General features: G+C 44.8%; 1 protein-coding gene across 1 annotated transcript in view; it reads left to right on the top strand.

The window, feature by feature from the left end:
- Nucleotides 1–24,375, top strand: part of LOC145347633 (dihydropyrimidine dehydrogenase [NADP(+)]-like) — a 710,299-nt gene that overhangs the window by 286,602 nt on the left and 399,322 nt on the right. The window contains exons 6-7 of the mRNA XM_080195279.1: nucleotides 11,290–11,486; nucleotides 24,075–24,156. Coding sequence (XP_080051405.1) covers nucleotides 11,290–11,486; nucleotides 24,075–24,156 — 279 coding nt within the window. The remainder of the gene's footprint in view (nucleotides 1–11,289; nucleotides 11,487–24,074; nucleotides 24,157–24,375) is intronic.

Genomic DNA, 24,375 nt, shown 5'->3' with positions numbered 1-24,375 from the left:
ATTTAATGTAAATAAAGCAAGTACATGAGTCCTAGCAGTGGAGGTTTACCAAGTTGATTCCTGGGATGGCAGGTTCGTCTTATGGGGAGAGACTAAGTTGGTTAGGATTATACTCATTGGAGTTTAGAAGAGTGAGGAGAGTCTCATAGAAACTTATATGGTTCTAACAGGGTTATACAGGGTAGATTCAGAAAGAATGCTCCTGATGGTGGGGGAATCCAGAACCATGGGTTATAGTTTGAGGATGAGGGGTAAACCTTTTAGGACTGAGGTGAGGATAAATTTCTTCACCCACAGAGTGGTGAATATGTGGAATTCACTACCACAGAAAGGAGCTGAGGCCAAAACGTTGTGTGATTTCAAGCAGAAATTAGATATAGTTCTTGGGGCTAAAGGAATCAAGGATTATGGGAGAAATGCAGGATCAGGATATTGAATTTGATGATCGGCCATGATCAAAATGAATATTGGAGAAGGCTCGAGGGGCTGTATTGCCTCCTCCTGCTTCTGTTCTCAATGTTTCAATGTTTTCTGATTGTAGCCTTGATTGTATATATTTCCCACTGACTTGTTAAATGCCCCAATGTGATTACTGTACCACAAGGAGCGGTATGGTGAAAGTATTTTACTGTACTTTGTTAAAAATGCACAATGACTTGACCAGATAGCTACAGTTTATGGTGCAGTTACAAGTAACTCTTGTGTTGAAAAAAGGAATGCTCTTTTTCTAATTTTGATAAACCACTGTTGAAATAGCCTGGCTTCATTGGGTAATAGTGGTTAGAGCTGCTGCCTCACAGTGCTAGGTCCTGGGTTCAATTCCTGGCTTGGGTCGCGGTGGGCTTGAGGAATGCTGCCGGGATAGTTTCCTCGAACAGTGAGTGTTGGAGCCGACGAGGGAGCGAGCTATCTTGGATCTGGTGTTATGTAATGAGGCGGGTAGAATTAGGGACCTTGCGGTGAAGGATCCTCTTGGGGAAAGTGATCATTGTATGGTGGAGTTTCTGGTGCAGATGGAGGAGGAGAAAGTGGGTTCCCGGACGCGCGTCCTTTGTTTGAACAGAGGGGAGTACGGTAGGATGAGAGAAGAATTGGCGAATGAGGACTGGGGGAGCGCGTTGGAAGGTAGGTCTGCTGAGGAGCAGTGGAGGATCTTTAAGGAGATCTTTCTTGGTGCTCAGCGGAAATTTATTCCGATGGTCAAAAAGGACAGTAGGAGGAGAGGTAATAAGCCGTGGATAACGAAGGAGGTGAAGGAAAGTATTAAATTAAAAGCGGAGGTGTTTAGAGTAGCTAAGAGTAGTGGGCGAGAAGAGGATTGGGAGAGGTTTAAATGTCAACAAAGATTGACAAAGAAGTTGATAAAGAAGGGTAGGAGAAACTATGAAGCTGGGCTAGCGCTTAATATAAAAAAGGATAGCAAGAGTTTTTATAAATATATAAAAAGGAAGAGGCTGGTTAGGGTGAACGTTGGTCCCTTAGAGGATGAGAAGGGGGACTTAGTGGTAGGGGATGGGGATATGGCTGAGGCCCTGAATAACTTTTTTGTTTCTGTCTTCACGGAGGAGGACGTGAATAATTTGCCGGGTGTTAGCGATGGAAAGGTGGTAGGACTGGAGGGTCTGAATGACATTACTGTTACGAGAGAGGCAGTGCTCGACAGACTGGAGGGGCTGATTGTGGACAAGTCCCCAGGACCGGATGGAATGCATCCGAGGGTTCTGAAAGAAATGGCGGAGGTGATAGTGGATGCCTTGGTGGTTATTTTCCAGACGTCGCTGGATTCTGGGGAAGTGCCGGAAGATTGGAAAGCGGCTAATGTTACGCCATTGTTTAAGAAGGGTGCCAGGCAAAAGGCAGGGAATTATAGGCCGGTTAGTTTAACGTCTGTTGTAGGTAAAATGTTAGAATCCGTCATCAAGGAGGAAATAGCGAGGCATCTTGAGAGCAATTGCTTGATAGAGCAGACGCAGCACGGTTTCGTTAAAGGGAAGTCGTGTCTGACAAATTTACTGGAGTTCTGTGAGGATGTGTCTAGGGCGGTGGATAGAGGAGAGCCGGTGGATGTGGTCTTTCTTGATTTTCAGAAGGCGTTTGACAAGGTACCTCACAAGAGGTTATTGCAGAAGGTCAGGGGACATGGAGTTGGGGGTAGGGTATTAGCGTGGATAGAGGATTGGTTGTCAAATAGGAGGCAGAGAGTGGGGGTCAATGGGTGCTATTCGGATTGGCGGATGGTGAGTAGTGGAGTGCCCCAGGGGTCGGTGCTGGGGCCTCAGCTATTTACCATTTATATAGATGATCTGGAGGAGGGAACCGAGTGTAGGGTGTCGAAATTTGCTGATGACACCAAGATTGGGGGAACGGCAAATTGTGCGGAGGGTGTGGAGAGTCTACAGGAGGATCTAGATAGGCTGGGCGAATGGGTCAGGAACTGGCAAATGGAATTTAATGTTGGTAAGTGCAAGGTGGTCCACTTTGGTAGGAAGAATGGTAGGAAGGATTTTTACTTACGTGGGGAAAAACTGCAGCAGACGACGGTGCAGAGGGACCTTGGGGTCCTTGTCCATGAGTCGCAAAAACCCAGCTTGCAGGTGCAGCAGGTGGTCAGGAAGGCAAATGGGATGCTGGCCTTCATAGCGAGGGGGATTGAATATAAAAGTAGGGAGTTCTTGATGCGGCTGTATAGGGCATTGGTGAGGCCGCAGCTGGAGTACTGTGTGCAGTTTTGGGTGCCGTACTTACGCAAGGATATTTTGGCCTTGGAGGGAGTGCAGAGGAGGTTTACTAGGCTGATACCGGAGTTGAGGGGGTTGAGCTATGAGGAGAGGCTGAATAAACTAGTCTTGTACTCGTTAGAGTTTAGAAGAATGAGGGGAGATCTCATTGAGACGTATAAGATGATGAATGGGATGGATAGGATAGAGGTGGAGAGACTCTTCCTGCTCAGAAAGAATCGTAGGACTAGGGGGCACAGCCTCAAGATAAAGGGGGGGCAGTTTAGAACAGAGTTGAGGAAGAACTTCTTCACTCAAAGGGTGGTGAATCTCTGGAATTCTCTGCCCGTTGAAGTGGTGGAGGCTGCCTCGCTAAATATTTTTAAGACGCGGGTTGATGGGTTTTTGATAAGAGAGGGGATTAAGGGTTATGGGGAGAGGGCGGGAATGTGGAACTGAGCCACGACAGATCAGCCATGATCTTATTGAATGGCGGGGCAGGCTCGAAGGGCTAGATGGCCTACTCCTGCTCCTGTTTGTTATGTTCTTATGTTTATGTTCTTATGTCACTGTCTGTGGAATTAGCACATTCTCCCAGTGTCTGCATGGGTTTCCTCCAGGTGCTCCAGATTCCTGCCATACTTCAAAGGTGATGAATTGACCATGCTAAATCGCCGCCTACAGTTAAATTGCAGGGAGATTAAGAGGGTAAATACGTGGGGTAACGGGGATAGGAGTCACTTGCATTGTTGTCAGTGCGAGTTTGATGAACCAAATGGCCTCCCTTGCTACCGTAGGGATTCTATGATCCTAAAATCAAAATATGTATAATCTCTATATATAGGCTGGTATCTTACGACCTCGCTTAGACAAGGCTCATAAAATCCCGCCTGAGGCCAACGAGGAATTCCGTTCTGCAAGCCTTGCCCACCCGGATTCCGGTGCAGGCATGATGGTAAAATTCCAGTAATAGAGTAATCACAATGTGGGGTGTAATATTCTGAAATTGTGAAGCAGCCACTGGAATGACAACACTTAACTAACACTCTGCAAATTTGGCCTCAAAAAGTGTAATATTGTGCACAACAGGATAGAAATGAATGTCGACAATGTGACTGAAGGCGTGCTTATCACATTCATCCAAATGTATCTCCCTATTTTACTGGAGATACTAATGCATTTAAAATAAACTGGTTAAAGCCTGTGCCAAATCATTTAGTTGGAACACATTAAGCATTCACATACTAATAATCACCAAAAGTAATTTATACCCTGATATATTTTGACAGAAACTAATTTCATTGTAAATTCTAGGGAAACGTGAGATTAGACAGTCCTTTAAAGATTACAACAACTGCTGCAGTGTTTTTGCTGTTTGGAAAGCCATGCACATTTAAATAAAGGTCATAAGATAGTTCAGTCATAATAAAAAATCTCTGCATGAATTTTGTAGTAGTTTTGCAGCAAGATTGAGTGTATTTATCTAGTTTATTATTGGTTATGCTTGTGTTATTGATGGCAGGGGAACGGAGATAGCTTTCTGCAGAATATGCTGACATAACGTGTGATGGAGTACTTCACACCAAAACCAGTGATAGTATTAATGACAACTGTAAGGTGTCTGTTATTGCAGACGTGGTGCTTTTGACAGTGAACGTCTGTCACTTAATACCGGTAAAGTAGTGATGATTGTGGCTGCCTATTGTGCAGCTAGTCCGTCTGCATGATAAATGTCAGTTTCAGTATTAGAAATATTGGCTTACATAAAGAAAGAAGATTAGCCTTATAATAGGTGTCACGGTTGTGATAAATCCAATAGCAAAATGAATAGTGTTTAGAGAACAGGTATAAGTAATAACTTGGACTTGATTTGTGGCTTTAGTCTGTCTTATAATAAGGTTTGCATAATAAGGTTTGTATTTCTCTTAAAACTGGAAAGGTTTAGTAATGAAGCATGTTAGTTTCATTGCTTGATTCAACTTGCTAAATGTGCGCCACTATATTTAAGGCTATCAATTGCTCATTTTGATGGAGCTACGTAGTTTGGTAGTCCCTGCATCCAACCATTTAGGATATTGTCCAGAGATCACAAGGATCACGAATGCACCAAAGAGCCTTTTGGCTCACTGCCTTGGCAGGCATGCACAATGTTTGTTTGCTTATTAGTGTCACAAGTAAGCTTATGTTAACAGTGCAATGAGGTGACTGTGAAAATCCCCTAAATGCCACATTCTGGCGCCTGTTCGGGTACAATGAGGGAGAATTTAGCACGGCCAAAGCTAGACTGTGGTAGGAAATTGGAGCACCCGGAGGAATCCCATGCAGATACAGGGAGAACGTGCAGACTCCACACAGACAGTCACCCAGGACCATGGAAGGTCACTGGTGCTGTGAGGCAGCAATACTAATCGCTGTGTCACCGTGCCATCCTTAGAGAGGTCATGCAATGTTGTGTGTTCTGCCTACAGTTCCACCTTCGCATCTGTCACTTTTTGAAAACCCCCTGGTTGCCACACTCCAGTGCCTGTTCGGGAACACTGAGGGAGAATTTAGCATGGCCAATATATCTAACCAGCATGTCTTTCGGACTGTGAGAGGAAACCAGAAAACCCAGAGGGAGCCCACGCAGACACGGGAAGAATGTGCAGATTCCACACTGACAGTGACTCAAGCCAGGAATCGAACTCAGGTCCCTGGCGCTGCAAAGCAGCAATGCTAACCGTTGTGCCGCCGTACCACCCCTGAATCAAGTGAAAGTTAGCCACAACAAACAGGCTAGCATAATTCTCGTGATTAGCTGCCACATTCAGGCCGGAATTTTCCAGCCATTTACTCCGGTGGGGTTTTCCAGCAACGAGGAATATATTCAATGGAAAACCCCGGCTGGAATTCTCCATTGTCGGATTCCAGCCACTGCTGGCAGCGAAAACAGAATTTGGCTCTTAGCCAAATCTCTATTCATTCAGCGTTACCGGAGAATCCCAGCCATAAGTGAGGTTGCCTTCATTGACAATGGTAGTCCACAGGCAGGTTGCGTGAAAAATCCCTAAGGTGAACTCCAGACACACTCATAACAAGTACATGAAGTGATCCTCATGGGGCATCTGGCAATCAAAATGAGTGACTTTTGAATTCTACTATCTTTGGGAAAAACCAAATATTCCGGGGCCCAGTTTTGGAGATTAGCAAACCACATCCCAGCATGGCAAATACCCAGATGTCTTGAGAAACACTAGTTCCAACAAATGATACCACCAGTTTTCCAGACTTTCCTTTACACAGAATGGCACAGAATCCTCCTCAGAAAAGAAAACTCTTGACTCTGCCAAATCTTTCTAGGCTATTTTCTTGGAGGAAACAGTGAACAGCACTGTTCCTTCATTGCCTACCAGAAAATTCAGGCTATCGCTATTTGCAGGATATTTGCAGAAGTTGGAATCCGAAACAGAAAATGCTGGAAAATCTCAGCAGCGTTTGTGGAGAGAGAATGAAGCTAACGTTTTGAGTCTGGATGACCCTCAGACTGAGACATTAGATGTTGGGCTGAATTTGGTTGGCCACCAGGAGGGAATAGAAGCCAGAGTGACACCGAAATATTGAGGGGGTGCAGGGCAGCAGCGGCATGTCTGCAACCAGTGGCACGGTGGCACAATAGTTAGCATTGCTACCTCACAGCGTCTGGGACCTGGGTTTGATTCCCGGCTTGAGTCACTGTCTGTGTGGAGTTTGCACATTCTCCCCGTGACTGCGTAGGTTTCCCCCGGGTGCCCTGGTTTCCTCCCACACTCCGAAGATGTGCGATTTAGGTGCATTGGCCGTGCTAAATTGCCCCTTAGTGTCAGGGGGACTAGCTAGGGTACATGCATGGGGTTATGGGGATAGGGGCTGGCTGGGATTGTGGTCGGTGCAGACTCGATGGGCCAAATGGCTCCTTCTGCACTGTAGGATTCTATGATTTTATAACCTTGCTGCCAACACAGCATTTTGAAGAGGATGGAGAGAAACCCTTTCACCCAGAGGTTAACTGTATCACTTAAATGGCCACTTAGTGACCTTCCCCCACCACCTCAGGCATTTCTATCAATGGCGGATGAACCTTCTGCTGTATTGGGAGAATGCCTGGTGAACCCTGGCCACCTTATTGCTAGCCTTGGAAGATGATCCCTCCTAATCAGGCAATTTGTGTCCCACTGTGGTAATGGCCCCTCAGGCAGCAATGCCTTACCTGCCTCCACCAACCCCTTCACCCTCGCCAGGCTCTGCCTGACTGACCCTGGTGACTCTGACCCCACTGAATTTCTTACAAGATTAGCATCTGTAATGATTTCACCATTGAGGTTGGCCTATTGGAATATGAACTCCCTGATTAAGGAGTTCCGTGCCCGCTGGGCACGCAAGGACTGGGGTGTATTATTGACCTCTTTAATCACATTTTAATTTGATGTTTTAGATTTCCTTTCCGCTTTGTGTTTTGTCTCAGGAGGTTCCCCCTCCTTTTAGGGAGCTGCCCTTTTTGAGTTGTCCTTACGTTAAGTGGATTTTGTTTATTTGATTGAACACAAAAAGAATTCCCTGGTTAAGGAGTTAATCGATGGGCCAATCAGGGAGTCTTTTCCTTGTATTTAACTGGGAATGTCATTACCTCTGCTAACTGTTAGCATTCTGTCTACTGCTGTTGGAATTGTGAATAAAGGGAATTTGGTGAAGGGATTCCGAAGACTTATTACAGCATCCCGGTTGCTTTTCCCAGCTGGTTGCAGTCGCAGCAGTTTTCAGAGGTGCAGCAGAGACTGGGGGATTGCTGGTCCCCGGATTGGCTGGCAGCCCTTGGAGACGGGATCCTTTTCCTTAAGGGGTTCCGCTGGGAGTTGATTTGCTGCTTGATTACCGCACAATCCAGTTGGGGTTCCAAGATGGCTGCGGTAGGGTTGCCCCTAGTGTGCCAACCTGTGACCAGGCACCACCACCACCCCAAAGTCCCAACCATTGTGTGCAAAATGGCTGCTATATTTGCTTGAGGTACATGTTTAGGTGTGATGATTGCGAGTTTCTCATCTAGGCTATGGTGTGCTGCGTTGAATACACAATGTTCTGTCTAGCTTGGGGATTACAAACCTGTGTCCTACCACAGAATACTTCAAATCATGAATATAATTATACTGTGTGTACATAAATGCGGGTTTTGAACCTAGTGCCAGTCCTTCGCATTTCAAAATGTTTGCTTTGTTACAGATGCAAAACAGATATTAAAAAGAGAAAGAGGAAGGTGGACACTTCCGATTTGCTTTATTTCTGATCTTGATAAATCTAACTTTTTCCCAAGGACAGAAGCCTGGATTTACATTTAGCTGTCACCTCCAAAAATAATCCTCCCTGATTAGCCTCTAATTAACCCATGGAAATGTCTGCTTGCTTGTCTTCTCCACCAGCAAGTCGTCTTAGAATGGCTCATTTAGTAGCTGAACATCTTAACTAGGATAGGATTTTACCCACAGCCTTTAACATCACAGTATCAGGCTCAAATGGGAGTCAGAAGCCCGCATTGCGGGGCTTAACTGTGATTTTCCCCAGATTGGCCGATTAATGACCAGAGGGTGGATTGGCTGTCCAATTAAAGCTGGTGGGTGGGCTCTCAAAATTGGGGGAATAAAGAATGCTGTCCAGCGTTCTAAACCTATCCACCCCTCATTTCTCTGTCACGGATAGTCCTTATATCTACATCTTTGATGAAACTTTTGATCATAGAACCATAGAATATTACAGCACAGAAACAGGCCTTTTGGCCCTTCTTGGCTGTGCTGAACCATTTTTCTATCTAGTCCCACTGACTTGCACCTGGACCACAGCCCTCCACACCCCTCTCATCCATATACCTGTCCAAGTTTTTCTTAAATGTTAAAAGTGAGCCTGCTTTCCCCAATTCATCTGGCAGCTCATTCCACACTCCCACCACTCTCTGTGTGAAGAAACCCCCCTTAATATTCCCTTTAAACTTTTCCCCCTTCACCCTTAACCCATGTCCTCTAGTCTTTTTCTCCCCTAGCCTCAGTGGGAAAAGCCTGCTTGCATTCACTCTATCTATACCCATCATAATTTTATACACCTCTATCAAATCGCCCCTCATTCTTCTAAACTCCAGGGAATAAAGTCCTAATCTATTCAACCTTTCCCTGTAATTCAGTTTCTCAAGTCCCGGCATGTCTCCTTTTATTTCTTTATGTGGCTCAGTGGCACATTTTGACTAATTGTCCTCCTGTGAAGCACCTTGCTATGTTAAGGACAATATATAAATGCAAGTGGTTGTTATTTAATTAAAAGGCTGGTAATATTTATTGCAACAGTGCGATGGGATTAAGCCTGTTCTTAGACCCATACCCATATTGTTTAATACGCAGTGGATGGGCAGCACAGTGGCACATTGGTTAGCACTACTGCCTCATAGTGCCAACGACCTGGGTTCAATTCCAGCCTCGGGTCACTATCTGTGTGGAGTTTGCACCTTCTCTCCATGTCTGCGTGGGTTTCCTCTGGGTGCTCCAGTTTCCTCCCAGATTCCAAAGATGTCTGGGTTAGAGGGATTGGCCATGCTAAATTGCTCCTTAGTGTCAGGGGGACTAGCAGGATAAATATGAGGGGTTACAGGGATAGAGCCTGGGTGGGATTATTGTTGGTGCAGATTTAGTGTGCTAAATAGCCTCTTTTTGCACTGTAAGGATTTTATGATGGATCTGAATTACAATGCTGACTGTGTCTTTCACTGAATTTAGTATCAAGTTGCTGATAAATGAACAACTGAACCTTATGGTTAGTTTTGAGTGTATAAAGGTGATAAGTTCTCTTTTATGAATGAAGGAATTAAGAATACATTTATCAAATATCTAAGAAGTCCAGTGGAATTACCTGAGAAGCTCAGAAATGTGGTTTTATAGTCCTACTGGTGTGAAACTGCCTCTAGCAGAACGTCTCAATTTTTGCTTCAGATTTCCAACCTGACTCCCAATTTGCAATGCTACATTAATGTCAATATGCACCCAAATTTATATTTCCCTTGACATAAATGTGTTAGCATAACTGCAGCTCAGTAGCTACTTATTGCCACAAAAGGAATCACGTGTTATTTGACGTACCCTTCGGTTCCAGACGGCCCCGATTCAATCATGAATGAGATATCAAGATGGGGAAGTTAACATGAAGTTCCTCGGTGGAATGGAAACCTCACAACGGAGGCTGGTGAAACATGCCGTTACTGGGGAGGCTAAGGGTAGCACGGGCACTTTGTTCACTGAGATCAAATCATTCTCTCACACTTAGGGCTTAGAAGTTGCCACATGTTCCCTGAACCCAACATTCATTTACACTCATGAGATTGCTTCAAAGCCTCTGATGAGGGTTTTCAAGTGAAGCAATGGTTTTTGAGATATAGCAATATAATGATACCTGCAAAGTTGCTCCCCAAAATACTTTCAGTAATTCGTCAGTTTGTCTGTAAGTGTATGCAAAGTGAGATGGACAAAATAGCTGGAATTTTACCACCTCACCCACCCGAGGCTTGTACAACCCCTCTCGAGACCGACGGAGAATGCCGTTTTATGAGCCTCACCCACCCCAATTCCAGGGCGGGCATGCGGGTAAAATTCCGGCATATATGTTCAACACAAGTTGAGAAAGAGTTCAGAAGGATAAGAGGGGATCTTGTTAAAACTTACAGGATACTGTGAGGCCTGGATAGAGTGGATGTGGAGAAGATGTTTCCACTAGTAGGAAAAACTAGAACCAGAAGGCACAATCTCAGGCTGAAGGGACGATCCTTTAAAACAGAGATGGGGCGGGGGAGGAATTTCTTCAGCCAGAGAGTGGTGAATCTGTGGAACTCTTTGCGGCAGGAGTGGGCCAAGTCATTGAGTGTCTATAAGACAGAGATAGATAGGTTTTTGATTAATAAGGGGAACAGGGGCTATGGGGAAAAGGCAGGAGAATGGGGATGAGAAAAATATCAGCCATGATTGAATGGCAGAGCAGATTCGATGGGTCGTGTGGCCTAATTCTGCTCCTATATCTTATGGTCTTCTGGTTTTACAACATGTCCTTACATATATACAACCACCTTAGTTCTGGCTAAACAGTTGAGATTAATTAGAGATTTTGAAATGCCTTTTGATTAAACAATAAAAAGAATGTTTTCAGTATTTTTCTGCAACTTCAATATGGGCGGCACGGTAACGCAGTGGTTAGCACTGCTGCTTCACAGCTCCAGGGTCCTGGGTTCGATTCCCAGCTCAGGGCACTGTCTGTGTGGAGTTTGCTTATTCTCCTCGTGCCTGCGTGGGTTTCCTCCGGGCGCTCCGGTTTCCTCCCACAGTCCAAAGATGTGTGGGTAAGGTTGATTGGCCATGCTAAGATTGCCCCTTAGTGTCCAGGGATGCGTAGGTTAGAGGGATTAGTGGGTATAATATGTAGGGATATGGGGGTAGGGTCTGGGTGGGAATGTGTTCGATGCAGACTCGATGGGCCGAAGGGCCTCTTACTGTAGGGTTCTATGATTCTATGAATTTTTTTTCTCTCTTACGCTTAGGTGCTCAAAGAGATGAAAATTCCTCAGATTCGGAATCCTTCGCTTCCAGGTCCTGAACAATTACCTGCAAGCTTCCATGCTAAAATAGCCCTGATTGGATGTGGACCTGCCAGTATCAGCTGTGCATCGTTTTTAGCTCGATTGGGCTATTCGGACATCACAATATTTGAAAAACATGAATATTTTGGAGGTTTGAGGTATATTTGGCATTTTGCCTAACATAATTAAATTAATTAATTAGTGTCACAAGTATCACACTCCGGCGCCTGGTGGGTTAAACTGAGGGAGAATTTCGCATGGCCAATTCTAGACTGTGGTAAGAAACCAAAGCACCCGGAGGAATCCCATGCAGACACGGGGAGAATACGCAGACTCTGCACAGACAGTGACACAAGCCGGGAATCGATCCCGGATCCCTGCGCTCTGAGGCAGCAATGCTCACTTTTCCTGTACGCTTGTGTGTTACCGATTGTGAGATTTTGCAAGACCTCCAGTGGAGCTCTGGAAGGACCCCCTGGCAAAAATATTTAGGACAGCAGTAGCCTTTAGAATGACCGGCATTGGATACACTTCAAGTCTATGGTGTGTCCGTACCTCGCAGAGAATGTGGCAAACATATCTACCACATCCCTAAATAGCTGAAACCTAAGCCGGGAATCGAACCTGGGTCCCTGGTGCTGTGAGGCAGCAGTACTAACCACTGTGCCACTGTGCCACCCTTAGAGAGGTCATGCAAAGTTGTGTGCTCTGCCTACAGTTCTGCCTTGTGCTCAGTGGCGCAATGATTAGTACTGCTGCATCACAGCTCCAGGGGCCTTAGTTCGATTCCTGGCTTGTGTGGAATTTGCATGTTCTCCCCGTGTCTGCGTGGGTTTCCTTCAGGTGCTCCGGTTTCCTCCCACAGTCCAAAGACATGTAGGTTAGGTGCATTGGCCACTCTAAATTGCCCCTTAGTGTCCTGGTATGTGTAGGTTAGAGGGATTAGTGGGGTAAATATATGGGGTTGTGAGGATAGGACCTGGGGTGGGATTATTGTTGGTGCAGACTTGATGGGCCGAATGGCCTCCTTCTGTACGGTAGGATTTCTATGATTCTAAGATCTGCCAGTTTCTGGAGCGAAAACTTGGTGCTGTAAATGTAAGCACCTTGCAGTTAACAAAAACGATTCGTTGTGCTTTCCCTTTACCTTAAGAATGCTGGAATTGGGAATAAAAAACTCTTTATTATCCAATCATCGCATACTAATTTGTTTGGAATAGTGTAATTCGCTGCCAGTTGTACAGGTCGACATAATAGTGCAGGGTTCAAATTCAACCCCTCTTAAGATGTTCCCGAAATAAAGACCATTATATAGCTGCAAGGTGGACCTGATGTTAAGTTCGAATTAGATTTTCTTTCGCTTGATTTTCCTTTTTATGAAGGTTCATGTGTTGTTAGAGTATCATTGAAGAAAGCAGAACTCCTTGCATCCCACATGAAGTGCTGCTGACCAATCTTCCGATGCCGCTGACATTTTGGAGGATTGAAAAGAACAGATGCGCTTGTTTTTCTCCCCTGGTCACTTAAGAACTGCAGTCATACAGCAGCTATCAATCTGAGGCCCATCCTTGCCAGCTGTGATGCACAGATGGCAAAATAGATAAAGAAATCTGCGCTTGTGGGCTCGGACACATGAACAGAGCTCCATTCCTTCAGTCACTCATTTTTAATGTTGGAAACAGAAGGCTTGATTTCTCAGAATGTTGAGTGGGTTCATAGAATCATAGAATCTCTACAGTGCAGAAGGAGGCCATTCAGCCCATCGAGTCTGCACCGACAACAATCCCACCCAGGCCTTATCCCCATAACCTCACCTGCTAATTCCCCTGATCCTAGGGGGCATTTTGCCACGGTCAATCACCTTAACTCGTACATTTTTGGGATCTGGGAGGGAACCAGAGCACCTGGAGGAAACCCACACAGACATGGGGAGAAGGTGCAAACTCCACACAGGCAGTGATCAGAGGTTGGAATTGAACCCTTGCCCCTGGCGCTGTGAGGCCGCAGTGCTAGCCACTGTGCCACACTGCTGCCCCCCGCAGCCTCAAGCTCCACAGAATGTCCGTCGAAACAAAGTAACCAAGGGTCCATTGGATTGTTTGTGCTCTTGTCAATGCAGCTTTTCCCTGTTTTGATCTTGTACTGAAGCTGATGAAGCTCAGTGTTAGCTGAACTCTTGAAAGGGGTTTTATACTGTGCTTTGACATATTATCCAGCTAAAACCACTTTGTGTCAGCGAAAGAATAACTATCGTAAAATGGAGACCCCATCAAGTTTCCTTCACATTAAAACTTCAGAATGGATGCTCATTTTAAACTGCACCTTTAACATGGGAGAATGCCACGCTGATGTCAGAAGTGCGATATTAAAGCCCATTATCACTTTGGTTCTGCAAAAGTTTCATCCTTTGGATCGGGGCACAACCAAAGTCCTTACAGATCCCTGTGAAATGGCGAAACATCAAGCTGCCTTGCATTTCGAACGACTGCAATGCCCGTGAATGATTTGTGACAGCTTTTCGAGTGAAGTAAACTGTGGTATTGAAATCCGTCTGATACCTACTTGCAAATGTATCTAATCGTTTTCCTAAACATCTTTCACCACAGTATTAAAATGAGTGATACGACATAAATGAGCCCTGTTAAAATGGGACATTGCACATTCTCAGCAGGGGAGGCACATGCTACTGAACTGCTTTGTAATCCAAAAAAGATTACAAAAGATGACATCTATACATGTGTTGATGTGGGGCTTGGATCAACTTTGGTCTTAAAACTCGTCAGTATATATTTTGGTGGGTGTAGGCTCCTGTCACTCAATTAGTGTAGGTCCCAAGTGCGACATATTTTGGCTCCATCCACTGCTGGGGTCATCTAGTCCTGTCAAAAGTCAACAGGCTGTCAACTGGGCCATCAAATCTCTTGCCACAATGGTGCTTGAAAATGCCAGCCATGGTGTACATGGGATGGCACGGTAGCACAGTGGTTAGCACAGCTGCCTGACAGTGACCCGGGCTGCATTCTCGGCTTGGGTCACAGTCTGTGCAGAGTTTGCACGTTTTTCCTTGCATTTCCTCCACGTGCCCCATTTTCCTTCCAGAGTCCGAAAGATGTGCTGGTTAGGTGCATTGGACAAGCTAAATTCTCCTTCAGTGTTCCTGAACAGGCGCCAGAATGTGGCAACTAGGGGATTTTCACAGTAACTTCATTGCAATGTTAGTGTAAGCCTGCTTATGATAAATAAATAAATAAAAGAAAATACAGTAATTCTGAGACCAAAAGGCTGGAAAGTCTCAGCAGGTCTGGTGGCATCTGTAAGGAGAGAAAAGAGCTGACATTTCAAGTGGAGATGACCCTGTGTCAAAGCTCAGTAATTCTGAGGTCAGGGTGGGGCAGAGAGGAGACCACCAAGAGGGAATGGCTACCTTGAGTAGTGGTTTGCAGTCATGCATGAAGATAAGTCCCAAAGAGATGTATTTTTGTTGGTGGCTGTTGGTTAGGCCTCTGCAAACAGAAGAAGGCTCGAGTCTGACTGCTCTACTTACCTGGCAGGGGACAGTCAATGATCAGGCAGGTCGATCTCCCAGGCTAGAGTAGAGTCAACGATTAGGGTAGCCAATGAGGTTAAACTGAGACATTATCTGATCCAGTTTTTCAAAGCCATCTTCCCCTTTTGGTGAAAATGAAGTGTCAGATCAAGCCCAAGATGGGATGTAATGCCTCACCTTGCCAGCTTTGTTATGGTTCAGGTCAGAAACCCCACAGTGTTTTATGGAGTCCACCTGGATTATAAGTTTTCCACCTTGAATTTGGCTAGGATAGACATGATATGTTTCACCTCAGATATGATTCAAATGACCCACTAAGGAGCTTTTATCAAACAATGTTTATTTTAGACTACAGTTAACATGTATAGTAAGAATATTAGCAATAACTATTCAATTACAAACAAAATAAAAGAACCACAACAATGTATAACCCCTAACAAATATATCAAAGATGTTCCAATCAAACCAATCCCATATGGACGAAAAGGGATTGGTTATGGACGAAAAGGGATTGGTTATGGACGAAAAGGGATTGGTTATGGACGAAAAGGGATTGGTTTATGGACGAAAAGGGATTGGTTATGGACGAAAAGGGATTGGTTTAGATTAGTGGGTCAATGTTTTTTTTTAAAAATAAGACTGGTCGGCGCAACATTGTGGGCCGAAGGGCCTGTTCCGCGCTGTAATGTTCTATGTTCTATGTTCTATAAACAAAACCCCTCCACAGGTTTAACACAGCAAAGACAAATGCTCACGTAATTCTGGAACTGAGTCCTTTGGATGAATGTTGCAGTTCTCTTGATACACTCAGAACAGTTTAAAGTCAGAGGAGCTTCGCAGGACACCAAGGAGAGACTCTGGTCAAGCCACTAAACAGCAGATCTTCTACTGCACGAAGGCAAGAAGCCTTGTTTTCAGCTAACCAGCAGAACATCCAAAACTCGGGTGGGGGGGAGAGAGAGAGAGAGGGAGAGAGAGACACTGCTTTCAGTCTGATGTCCACTCCCTTCTCAAACTAAACGCTGCTACCAGCCAAAAACAGAAAATGAAACTTTGAATTCCCTGGGAAGGGAAAAAACTGACCAGAACCCATGACTTTCCTCCTAACAATGCAGGGCCATAAAACAGCCCAGAGTAAAAATAAACAAACCCTATTTAAATCACTGAAGGAGCAATAAAAAGACTCCTACAGGCAACTCAGCAGCAATGAGAGTGGAGAGCTACAGAGAACATGATTTTTTAAAAACTCTTGAAGGACACTTGGATTTTGTTTGTCTTTCTTTTGGGGGCTGTGAATTGGATTCAGTTTGGATTTAGATTGAATAAACACTTGAAGAAAAAGGACTTTGGAAATAAAAAGAAGGCTCGAGTCTGACATCAGTCTTGAACAGCCAGGGATCTCATTTTGAACTTATACCCCCTTGGTCTTGACTTTCCCAGTGGAAATAATTAAATCCTTTAACCATCAGTAGACTGGTCAGTATTTAAAAACTCTGCAACCAGCCTGAACGAGTGCGCCACTACAGTAACTGACTTCATTAGTGAGTGTGTAGAAGACTGTGCCAAAGAAGCAAGTCTATGTGTTTCCCAACCAGAAACCATTGATGAACAAGAATATCCACTGCATGCTAAAGTCTAGGTCTGAGGTGTTCAAGTCAGGCGATCCTGACCTATACGAAAAACAGTAAAAAGTCTGACAACACCAGGTTTTAGTCCAACCGATTTATTTGATAATAGATTCACAAGCTTTCGGGGTTAGTCCCTTCGTCAGGTGAATGGAGAGTTCTGGCCTCAGATAGAGCATATAAAGCACAGACAGTTTAGAGATTACTGATTAGAATGCGAATCCTTACACCTAACCTGCTGTTCAAAACCTGAAGTGGCTGACAATGTGAGTGGAAGGAGCACTGATCACAGGTTAAAGAGATGTGTATTATCAAATGTTGTCAGACTTTTTACTGTGTTTACGCCAGTCCAACGCTGGCATACCCACATCATGACTATACGAAAAAGCCAGATATGAGCTAAGGAGATCCATCAAAGATACAAAAAGGTGAATGCATGTAAAATCGCCAACACCAATGCACCCCTCCCTGATGAGCTCAATGCATGCTATGCCTGTTTTGAGCAAGAGATCAACAATCCCACCTAGGCCCTATCCCTGTTATTTTACTTTGCTAATCCCCTGACACTAAGGGTCGATTTAACATGGCCAATTAATTTAACCTACACAACTTTGGACTATGGGAGGAAACTGGAGCACCCCCTGAAGAAAACCCATGCAGACATCGGGAGACCCCACACAGGCTGATCCGAGGCCAGAATTGAACTCGGGTACCTGGTGCCATGAGGCAGCAGTCCTAACCATTGTGCCACCAAGTCAATTGATATCCTGAAAGCACCCAGATTCACAATGGACCAAAGCAGATATCGAAATCTAATGGAAGAGCTACCAATTTGCACCTTAGCACCCAGATCACTGTCCAGGTCAGGAGTGGAAGAAGTAGAAGTTGATTTATTAGTCACAAATAGTCTTACATTAACTCTGCAATGAAGTTACTGTGAAAATCCCCTAGATGCCACACTCCAGTGTCTGTCCGGGTACACTGAGGGAGAAGTTGGCATGGCCAATTCACCTAACCAGCACATCTTGGACTGTGAGAGGAAACCGGAGCACCCACAGGAGATCCACGCAGACACGAGGAGCATGAGTACAAAGAACAACACAGCACAGGAAACAGGCCCTTCAGCCCAATGAGCCCGCACCACCATTTTAACATTATGAATGCCCTCTTCTACTCATGACCCTCGTCTACACCTACTGGGGAAGATTGAGGGAAGACTAATTTAGGGACAATGTGTTACACCAATCAGCCTAAGAGCACGTTTTTGGGATGTGGGAGGAAACCGGAGCACCCGGAGAAAACCCACGCAATCACGGGGAGAATGTGCAAACTCCCGCAGACACCGGCCCAAATCCATGTATCTGCACAGCAAACATTGATAGTCACTGAGCTGTCGTGTTGCCCATCAGATGGTCCAGTTTAAGCATACACTAACGACGTGAAGCACTCGGCAACTCTCAAAGCAACATCCAAGAGCAGCCATCGCACGACCAACCGCGTGTATGCCCCTTGTTGGTCAAGTAGGGCAGGACTTTGAAGCCACAACATCACTTCATGGTCATATGCAGAAAAGGACCTGTCGGACAGTCTTGAGTATGCCAACATAACCTAGTGTGAGACAAGGTCAAGCTGGATGTGCAGGCAGGTAGGTAATGAAAAAGCAGATAAGTTTTGAGGGTAAATTTATGACCTGGATTTTGCAGTCCTGCCCATTCTGGCACAACCACTTGTTCTTGCTCACAGAGACTTGTACAGGCCTTTCTACCAGGTGCGGATTCATTTTGCTTTCTTTAGTGGCACCTGGAGGTTTGAAACCAGACGATAGGTTTGTCGGAAGTGGTTCAGTTGGAAGGATGCCAAGAAGGTCAGGCAGCTCATGAGGTGCTCCAAGACCTCCGGCCCACAGTTCCCCCAATCACCTGCAGAGGGAAGTAGCAACTCCTGTTTTGGCACACATTGTCGAGAGAGGCTTTTCGTCCCGGCAACAGCGACGCAGCAGCACGAGGTGACATCTTCATTCAAAGTGAGTGCCTGCTTCACCTTAATGCTGGAAGGCTCTCCAGAAGCAGCACAGCATGTTGTGTTTTACATGGTGTTGCATGAAAGAAGGCGTGCCAAGGTGATCTACTTTGCCTGTTTGGCCCCACCTACCAAGCTGCCACGAACCATTTCTGCAGGCTCTGGAAAGCCCAGCAGGGGATGACTGCGGTAACTTTCCTTTCTCATGCTGTGAGTCAACAGAGGGAGAGAATGCCAAGCTTTGCCATCTGCTGCACACTCACCAGTGACTCTCTGCAGCACAAAGCTTGCAAGTTTGCAGGAACAGAAACGTGTCAACTGTAGCTTGGATCTCAAGCTGGCACCTTCTTGCTGGCACTCTGCAGTGCTGACCGGTGGGCTTCAACATGGCACAGATGAATGCCACCCTTGCCACTATCTGATGCAATACCATCCACCTTGATGTCAAAGTGCTGGGCTGTCACACACTGATGCCTGGACCTCGGGAATCCTTCCTCTTTATTCTGGCCACAGCATCTGAACACCTTTCAACCTCAAGGTCGCTGCTGGTTTCCGGTGGGTTATTGGTAATAATTTTCTAAGTGTGTGACTCCCTCCACTCTAATTGTCTCCAATCTTTTCAATGTGAATTGCATGCAATTTTGGGGGGCAAAAATTGAGTGAGGGTGGGGAATGGGGGTGGCTTGTGTTGGTTGTGATGGGGGCAGATAATTGGTGCCATGGTGTGAATTAACTCATGCCTATTGCGTTTAATGCAGGCAACGTGCCAGTTTTTAATATAAAAAAACACCTATGGGATGCCACTGGCTGAGCCAGCATTTATTACCCATTCCTAGTTGCCCTTGAGAAGGTGGTGGTGAACCACCTTCTTAAACCACTGCAGTCCCTATGGGATAGGTAAACCCACAGTGCTGTTACAGAGGGAGTTCCAGGATTTTGACCCAGCAACAATAAAGGACGGAGGCATATTTCCAAGTCAGGGTGGTGAGTGTCTTGGAGGGGAGCTTGCAGGTGGTGGTGTTCCCAAGTACCTGCTGCCCTTGTCCATCTAGATGATAGTGGTTGTGGGTTTGGAAGGTACTGCCTAAAGAACCTTGGTGAGCTCAAGATATAAATCTTGTAAATGGTCCACACAACTGCCACTGTTCAAGATGGAGAATGTTTGTGAAAGGGTAGCAAACAAGAAGGCTGCTTTGTTCTAGAAGGATCATAGAATCAAAGATTCCTTACTGTGCAGAAGGAGGCCATTCAGCCCACTGAGCCTGCACCGACAATTATCCCTTCCAAGTCCTATCCCAGAAACCCCACGTATTTACTCTGCTAATCCCCCTGACACTGAAGAGCTATTTAGCATGACCAATCAACCTCACCTGCACACCGTTGGATGGTGTCAAGCACCTCATGCATTGTTGGAGCTTCACTCATCCAGCAAGTGGAGAGTATTCCATCACACTCCTAACTCTAGCCTTGTAGATGGTGGGCAGGCTTTGGGGAATCTGGAGGACAGTTACATGCCCCAGGATTCCTAGCATTTGACCTGTTCTGGCAGCCACAATATTTATATGGCTAGTGTAATTAAGTTTCTTGTCAGAGGCAACCCCTAGGGTGTTGATAGTGGGGGATTCAGTGGCAATAATGTCAAAAGGTGATGCTTAGAACTTCTCTTGTTGGAGATGGTCATTGCTTGGCACGTATGCCATGAATATTACTTGCCATATGTCAGCCTAAGCCTGGTTATTGCCCAGGTTTTGCTGCATTTAGACAGGGACTGCTTCAGTATCTGAGGAAACATGAACCTTGTGCAGCCACCAGCGAGCATTCCCATTTCTGACCTAATGATGGAAGGACGGTCATTGATGAAGCAGCTGAAGATGGTTGAGCCTTGGACACTATCTTGGGAAACTTCTGCAGGGATATCCTGCAACTGAGATAATGGATCTCCAGTAACTGCAACCATCTTCCTTTGTGCCAGGAACCTCTAACCAACGATTCCCATTGACTCCAGTTTTGTCAGATCTCTTTGATGTTACACTCAGTCAAATGCTACTTTGATGACAAAGGCTGTCACTCTCACCTCACCTCTGGCATGCAGCTCTTTTGTCCTTGTTTGAACCTAGGTTATAATGAGGTCAGGAAATGAGTGATTCTGACGAAACCCAAACTGAGTGTGAGTAAGCAGGTTATTGCTGAGTAAATGCCACTTGATAGCACAGTCAATAACCTCCTCAATCACTTTACTGATCATTGAGATTAGGCTATTGGTGCAGCAGTTGGCCAGGTTGGATTTATCTTGTGCTGTTCATGTTAACTTGCATGACTTCTGAATACAACCAGAGCAAAACACATCAATTGAATGGTTATATACCTTCGGAAGAGACGTAGCTTTGTGCAAGTCTCACAGCTCTCAAATCCAACTTGAACCTCTTAAAAAAAACCCAGTGCACACTCGATTTGATATGATTTCATTTATTATTGTCACATGTATTGATATACAATCAAAAGTATTGATTCTCGTGTGCTATACAGACAAAATATACCGTTAATAAGCTGGAATTTTGCCAACCTACCCATCATGGAAACCATTGAACTGGGATGGGATTGTCTGGTTTCAGGGCAAGCGAGGTTGGAAAATCCTACCCATGGAGTATACAAGGGAGAAGGAAAGGAGAGAGTGCAGAATATAATGTTACAGTCATACCTAGGGTGTAGAGAAAGATCTGCTTAATATAAGGTAGGTCCATTCAAAAGTCTAATGCAGCAGGGAAGATGCTGTTCTTGAGTGGATGGGAGGCTGGCTTGTGTGATGGGCTGGGTTATGTTCACAATCCTTTGTAGTTTCTCGCGACCTTGGTCAGAGTAGGAGCCCTACCAAACTGTGATAGTCACTGGAGGAAGAGCAGATTATAATGCACAGGGGAGAAGGAGTGCTACAAGTCCCTCTCCTGCTGAACCTGACACCTTGATGGAGGAGACGTTGAGGACAAGAGCTATGATCATTCACTGGAGGCCCTCCAGACAAACTTTGTAAAGGCAGGGGAGCTAGCTAGCTGGTGCTGGAACTGCATATCCTTCCCATGAGAATTCACAAGGACATGCAAGCAATGCCGCAATGAAAGTTCTGTGATCTCACACGGGTGGTCAAAGTCAGTGAAGGTACCTTCTAATGTCAAATCTCAATAGCTGATTTACTCACCTCACACACTGCTCTGAGCACCACCCCACTTCATCACTCATAGAAACTAGAAACAGGAGTAGGCCATTCAGCCTTTCGAGCATTCTCCACCACTCATCTTGATCGTGGCTGATCATTGAATTCAATATCCTGATCCCACCTTCCTCCCATATTCCTTGAATCCTTTAGCCCCAAGAGCCATTTCTAATTTCTGCTTGAACACAAAGTTTTCGCCTCGACCCTCTATCAGTCATAACTCATAACTAACATCCATAGCTTCAACTTATCCTCTTACTCTTAGCATTGCTGCAAACCTCAAGCCTAAATCTCACATCTTGTAGCCAAGCTGTGCCAGGGTGCTGCCCAGGCATGGTCCTCTGTCCCTTTGTGCCCCCAGGGAGGATTCCCTCGACTGAATCACATTTTTAAAAAGAGTGACTTCACATGACGAGTTGAGTGAGGGTGTGATTGTGTGATGGGAGCCGGCTAATTATGTGTCAGTACGTTAAAATTCATTAAAATGAGGTTCCTCCCCTTTGTGGGCATGAACTTTGTGATATCACCGGAGGGACATGGAAAATCGGGAAACACGATCTCTCTGGACAGAATCACATTTCCTAATTCTCTCCGGATTCTCTGCCTGCGTTAGCGATACCATGGAGCGCTCAAATGGGCTCAGTACCGCCTTCCCTTATTCTGTGACTGGGCACCAAAAGACAGAAAAGCATTCTATTTCGCATCAACAAATTGTCTCTGAAACAGACAGATTTTTGGTGCCTCAGGAATCAAAGAATGTGGGGAATGGGCAGGAAAGAGATGAAACCCAAGATCGGTCATAATGATATCGAATTTTTGAAAAAAATCATTGGGATGTGGGCATCACTGGCTAGGCCAACGTTTATTGCCCATTCCTAATTGCCCTTAAACTGAGTGGCTTGCTGGGATATTTCAGTCAACTGCATTGCCGTGGATCTGAAGTCACATAGGCCAGAATACAAAAGGGTGGCAGATTTACTTCCCCAAAGCACATTCATGAACCAGATTTTTTTTTAATGACAGTTAACAATCGTTTCATCGTCATTATCAGACTTTAAATTCCAGACTTTTACAGTATTCAAATTTTACTGTCTGCCGAGGCAGGATTTGAACCTGGGTTTCCAGAGCATTACCTGGGTCTCTGGATTATTTGTCCAATGCTTATACCAATAGGTTGTTCCCGCTTCCAAATTGTCAATATATAATGTGAACTGTTGGAGTCCTAGCACAGATGCAGTGGATCCCCACTAGCCACTAACTGCCAATCAGAAAACAATCCATTTATGCCAACTCTTTGCTTCTTATCTGCTAACCAGCTTTCTATCCATCTCAAGACATTGCCTACAATCTCTTGTGCTTTAACTTTACATGCGGTGTATTCCTGCCCCTAACTCTTGTGATCATGTGTTCTCACCTGATGAACATAACATTTGACTACACTATTTAAAACTGCAAAAAGTCAACTTTTTCAAACAAAGCTTTTAGAGGTTAACATAGCCTTGCAGCGCCAGGGACCTGGGTTCGATTCCCAGCTTGGTTCACCATGTGTGTGGAGTTTGCATATTCTCCACATGTCTGCCTGGGTTTCCTCCGGGTGCTTTGGTTTCATCCCGCAGTCCAAAAGACATGTTGGTTTGGTGCATTGGCTATGCTAAATTCTCCCTCGGTGTACCTGAACAGGCGCCAGAGTGTGGCGACTAGGGGATTTTGACAGTAACTTCATTGCAGTGTTAATGTAAGCCTACTTTTGACACTAATAAATAAACTTCAAGCTTTATAACGAGAACAGCAATATCAGAGTTTTTACTCCGGAAAGAAGGAAGTTACTTTGTATCCTGCCTACTGGGTATAAAGTAACTTTATATCTCTATCTTCCTTCTGTTCTGATGAGAGGTCACCGAGATGAAACATTAACTCTGTTTCTCTGCATAAATATTGTCTGATCTGCTGAGTATTTCCAATATTTGTTTTGTTTTTGTTTCAGGATTCCAGCATCCGCATTATTTTACTTTTGCACTGATAGACCTGTCTACAAGTAATACAAATTAATTTAACAAATTAAGGTGATGGTTTGTAAAAGATGTAAGGCACGAAATTCAAAGATGTATTTTTTAACACCTTCCCTGCGTATGTTTGAACTTCTCGAAAGATTAAGTGAACTTTCAATTAAAATTTATTTTAGTTCCGCGAAATTTTAAATCTGATTACCATAAACTGCCATTCTTTCTTGACAGCAAAATATTTTAATTTTTTTTAAAGAAAAATGTGATAGATGTGGGTTTGTATTTGACGAAATCCTTGTGCAGTCATCAAGCAATCATAAAACATGTTTTCCTTTTTTTTGTAGCACATCTGAGATACCTCAGTTCAGATTGCCTTATGATGTTGTCAAGTTTGAGATCAAACTGATGAAAGACCTTGGTGTGAAGGTAATGGAATGTATAAGACCATCTTGCATGCAAAGAGAATGTTAGAATGGATTGAAGTTTACTGAAGATTAACAGCAAAATGTCACACGCATTAGTAGAGTGCAATTAAAAATCGCAGAATTGTCGCATTTGGGAAGGATAACTGCTTTAGTTCAGAGCATTTGTCTGTCTGCAGTTTGAATGCCACCAATGTGGGAAAGGGCAATCAATAGTTCTGTC

Source organism: Carcharhinus amblyrhynchos, chromosome 9 (assembly GCF_965287045.1).
Source record: "Carcharhinus amblyrhynchos chromosome 9, sCarAmb.v2.hapA, whole genome shotgun sequence".
In the NCBI taxonomy this organism is placed as follows: domain Eukaryota; kingdom Metazoa; phylum Chordata; class Chondrichthyes; order Carcharhiniformes; family Carcharhinidae; genus Carcharhinus; species Carcharhinus amblyrhynchos.
This window is presented reverse-complemented; position numbering and strand designations above follow the sequence as displayed.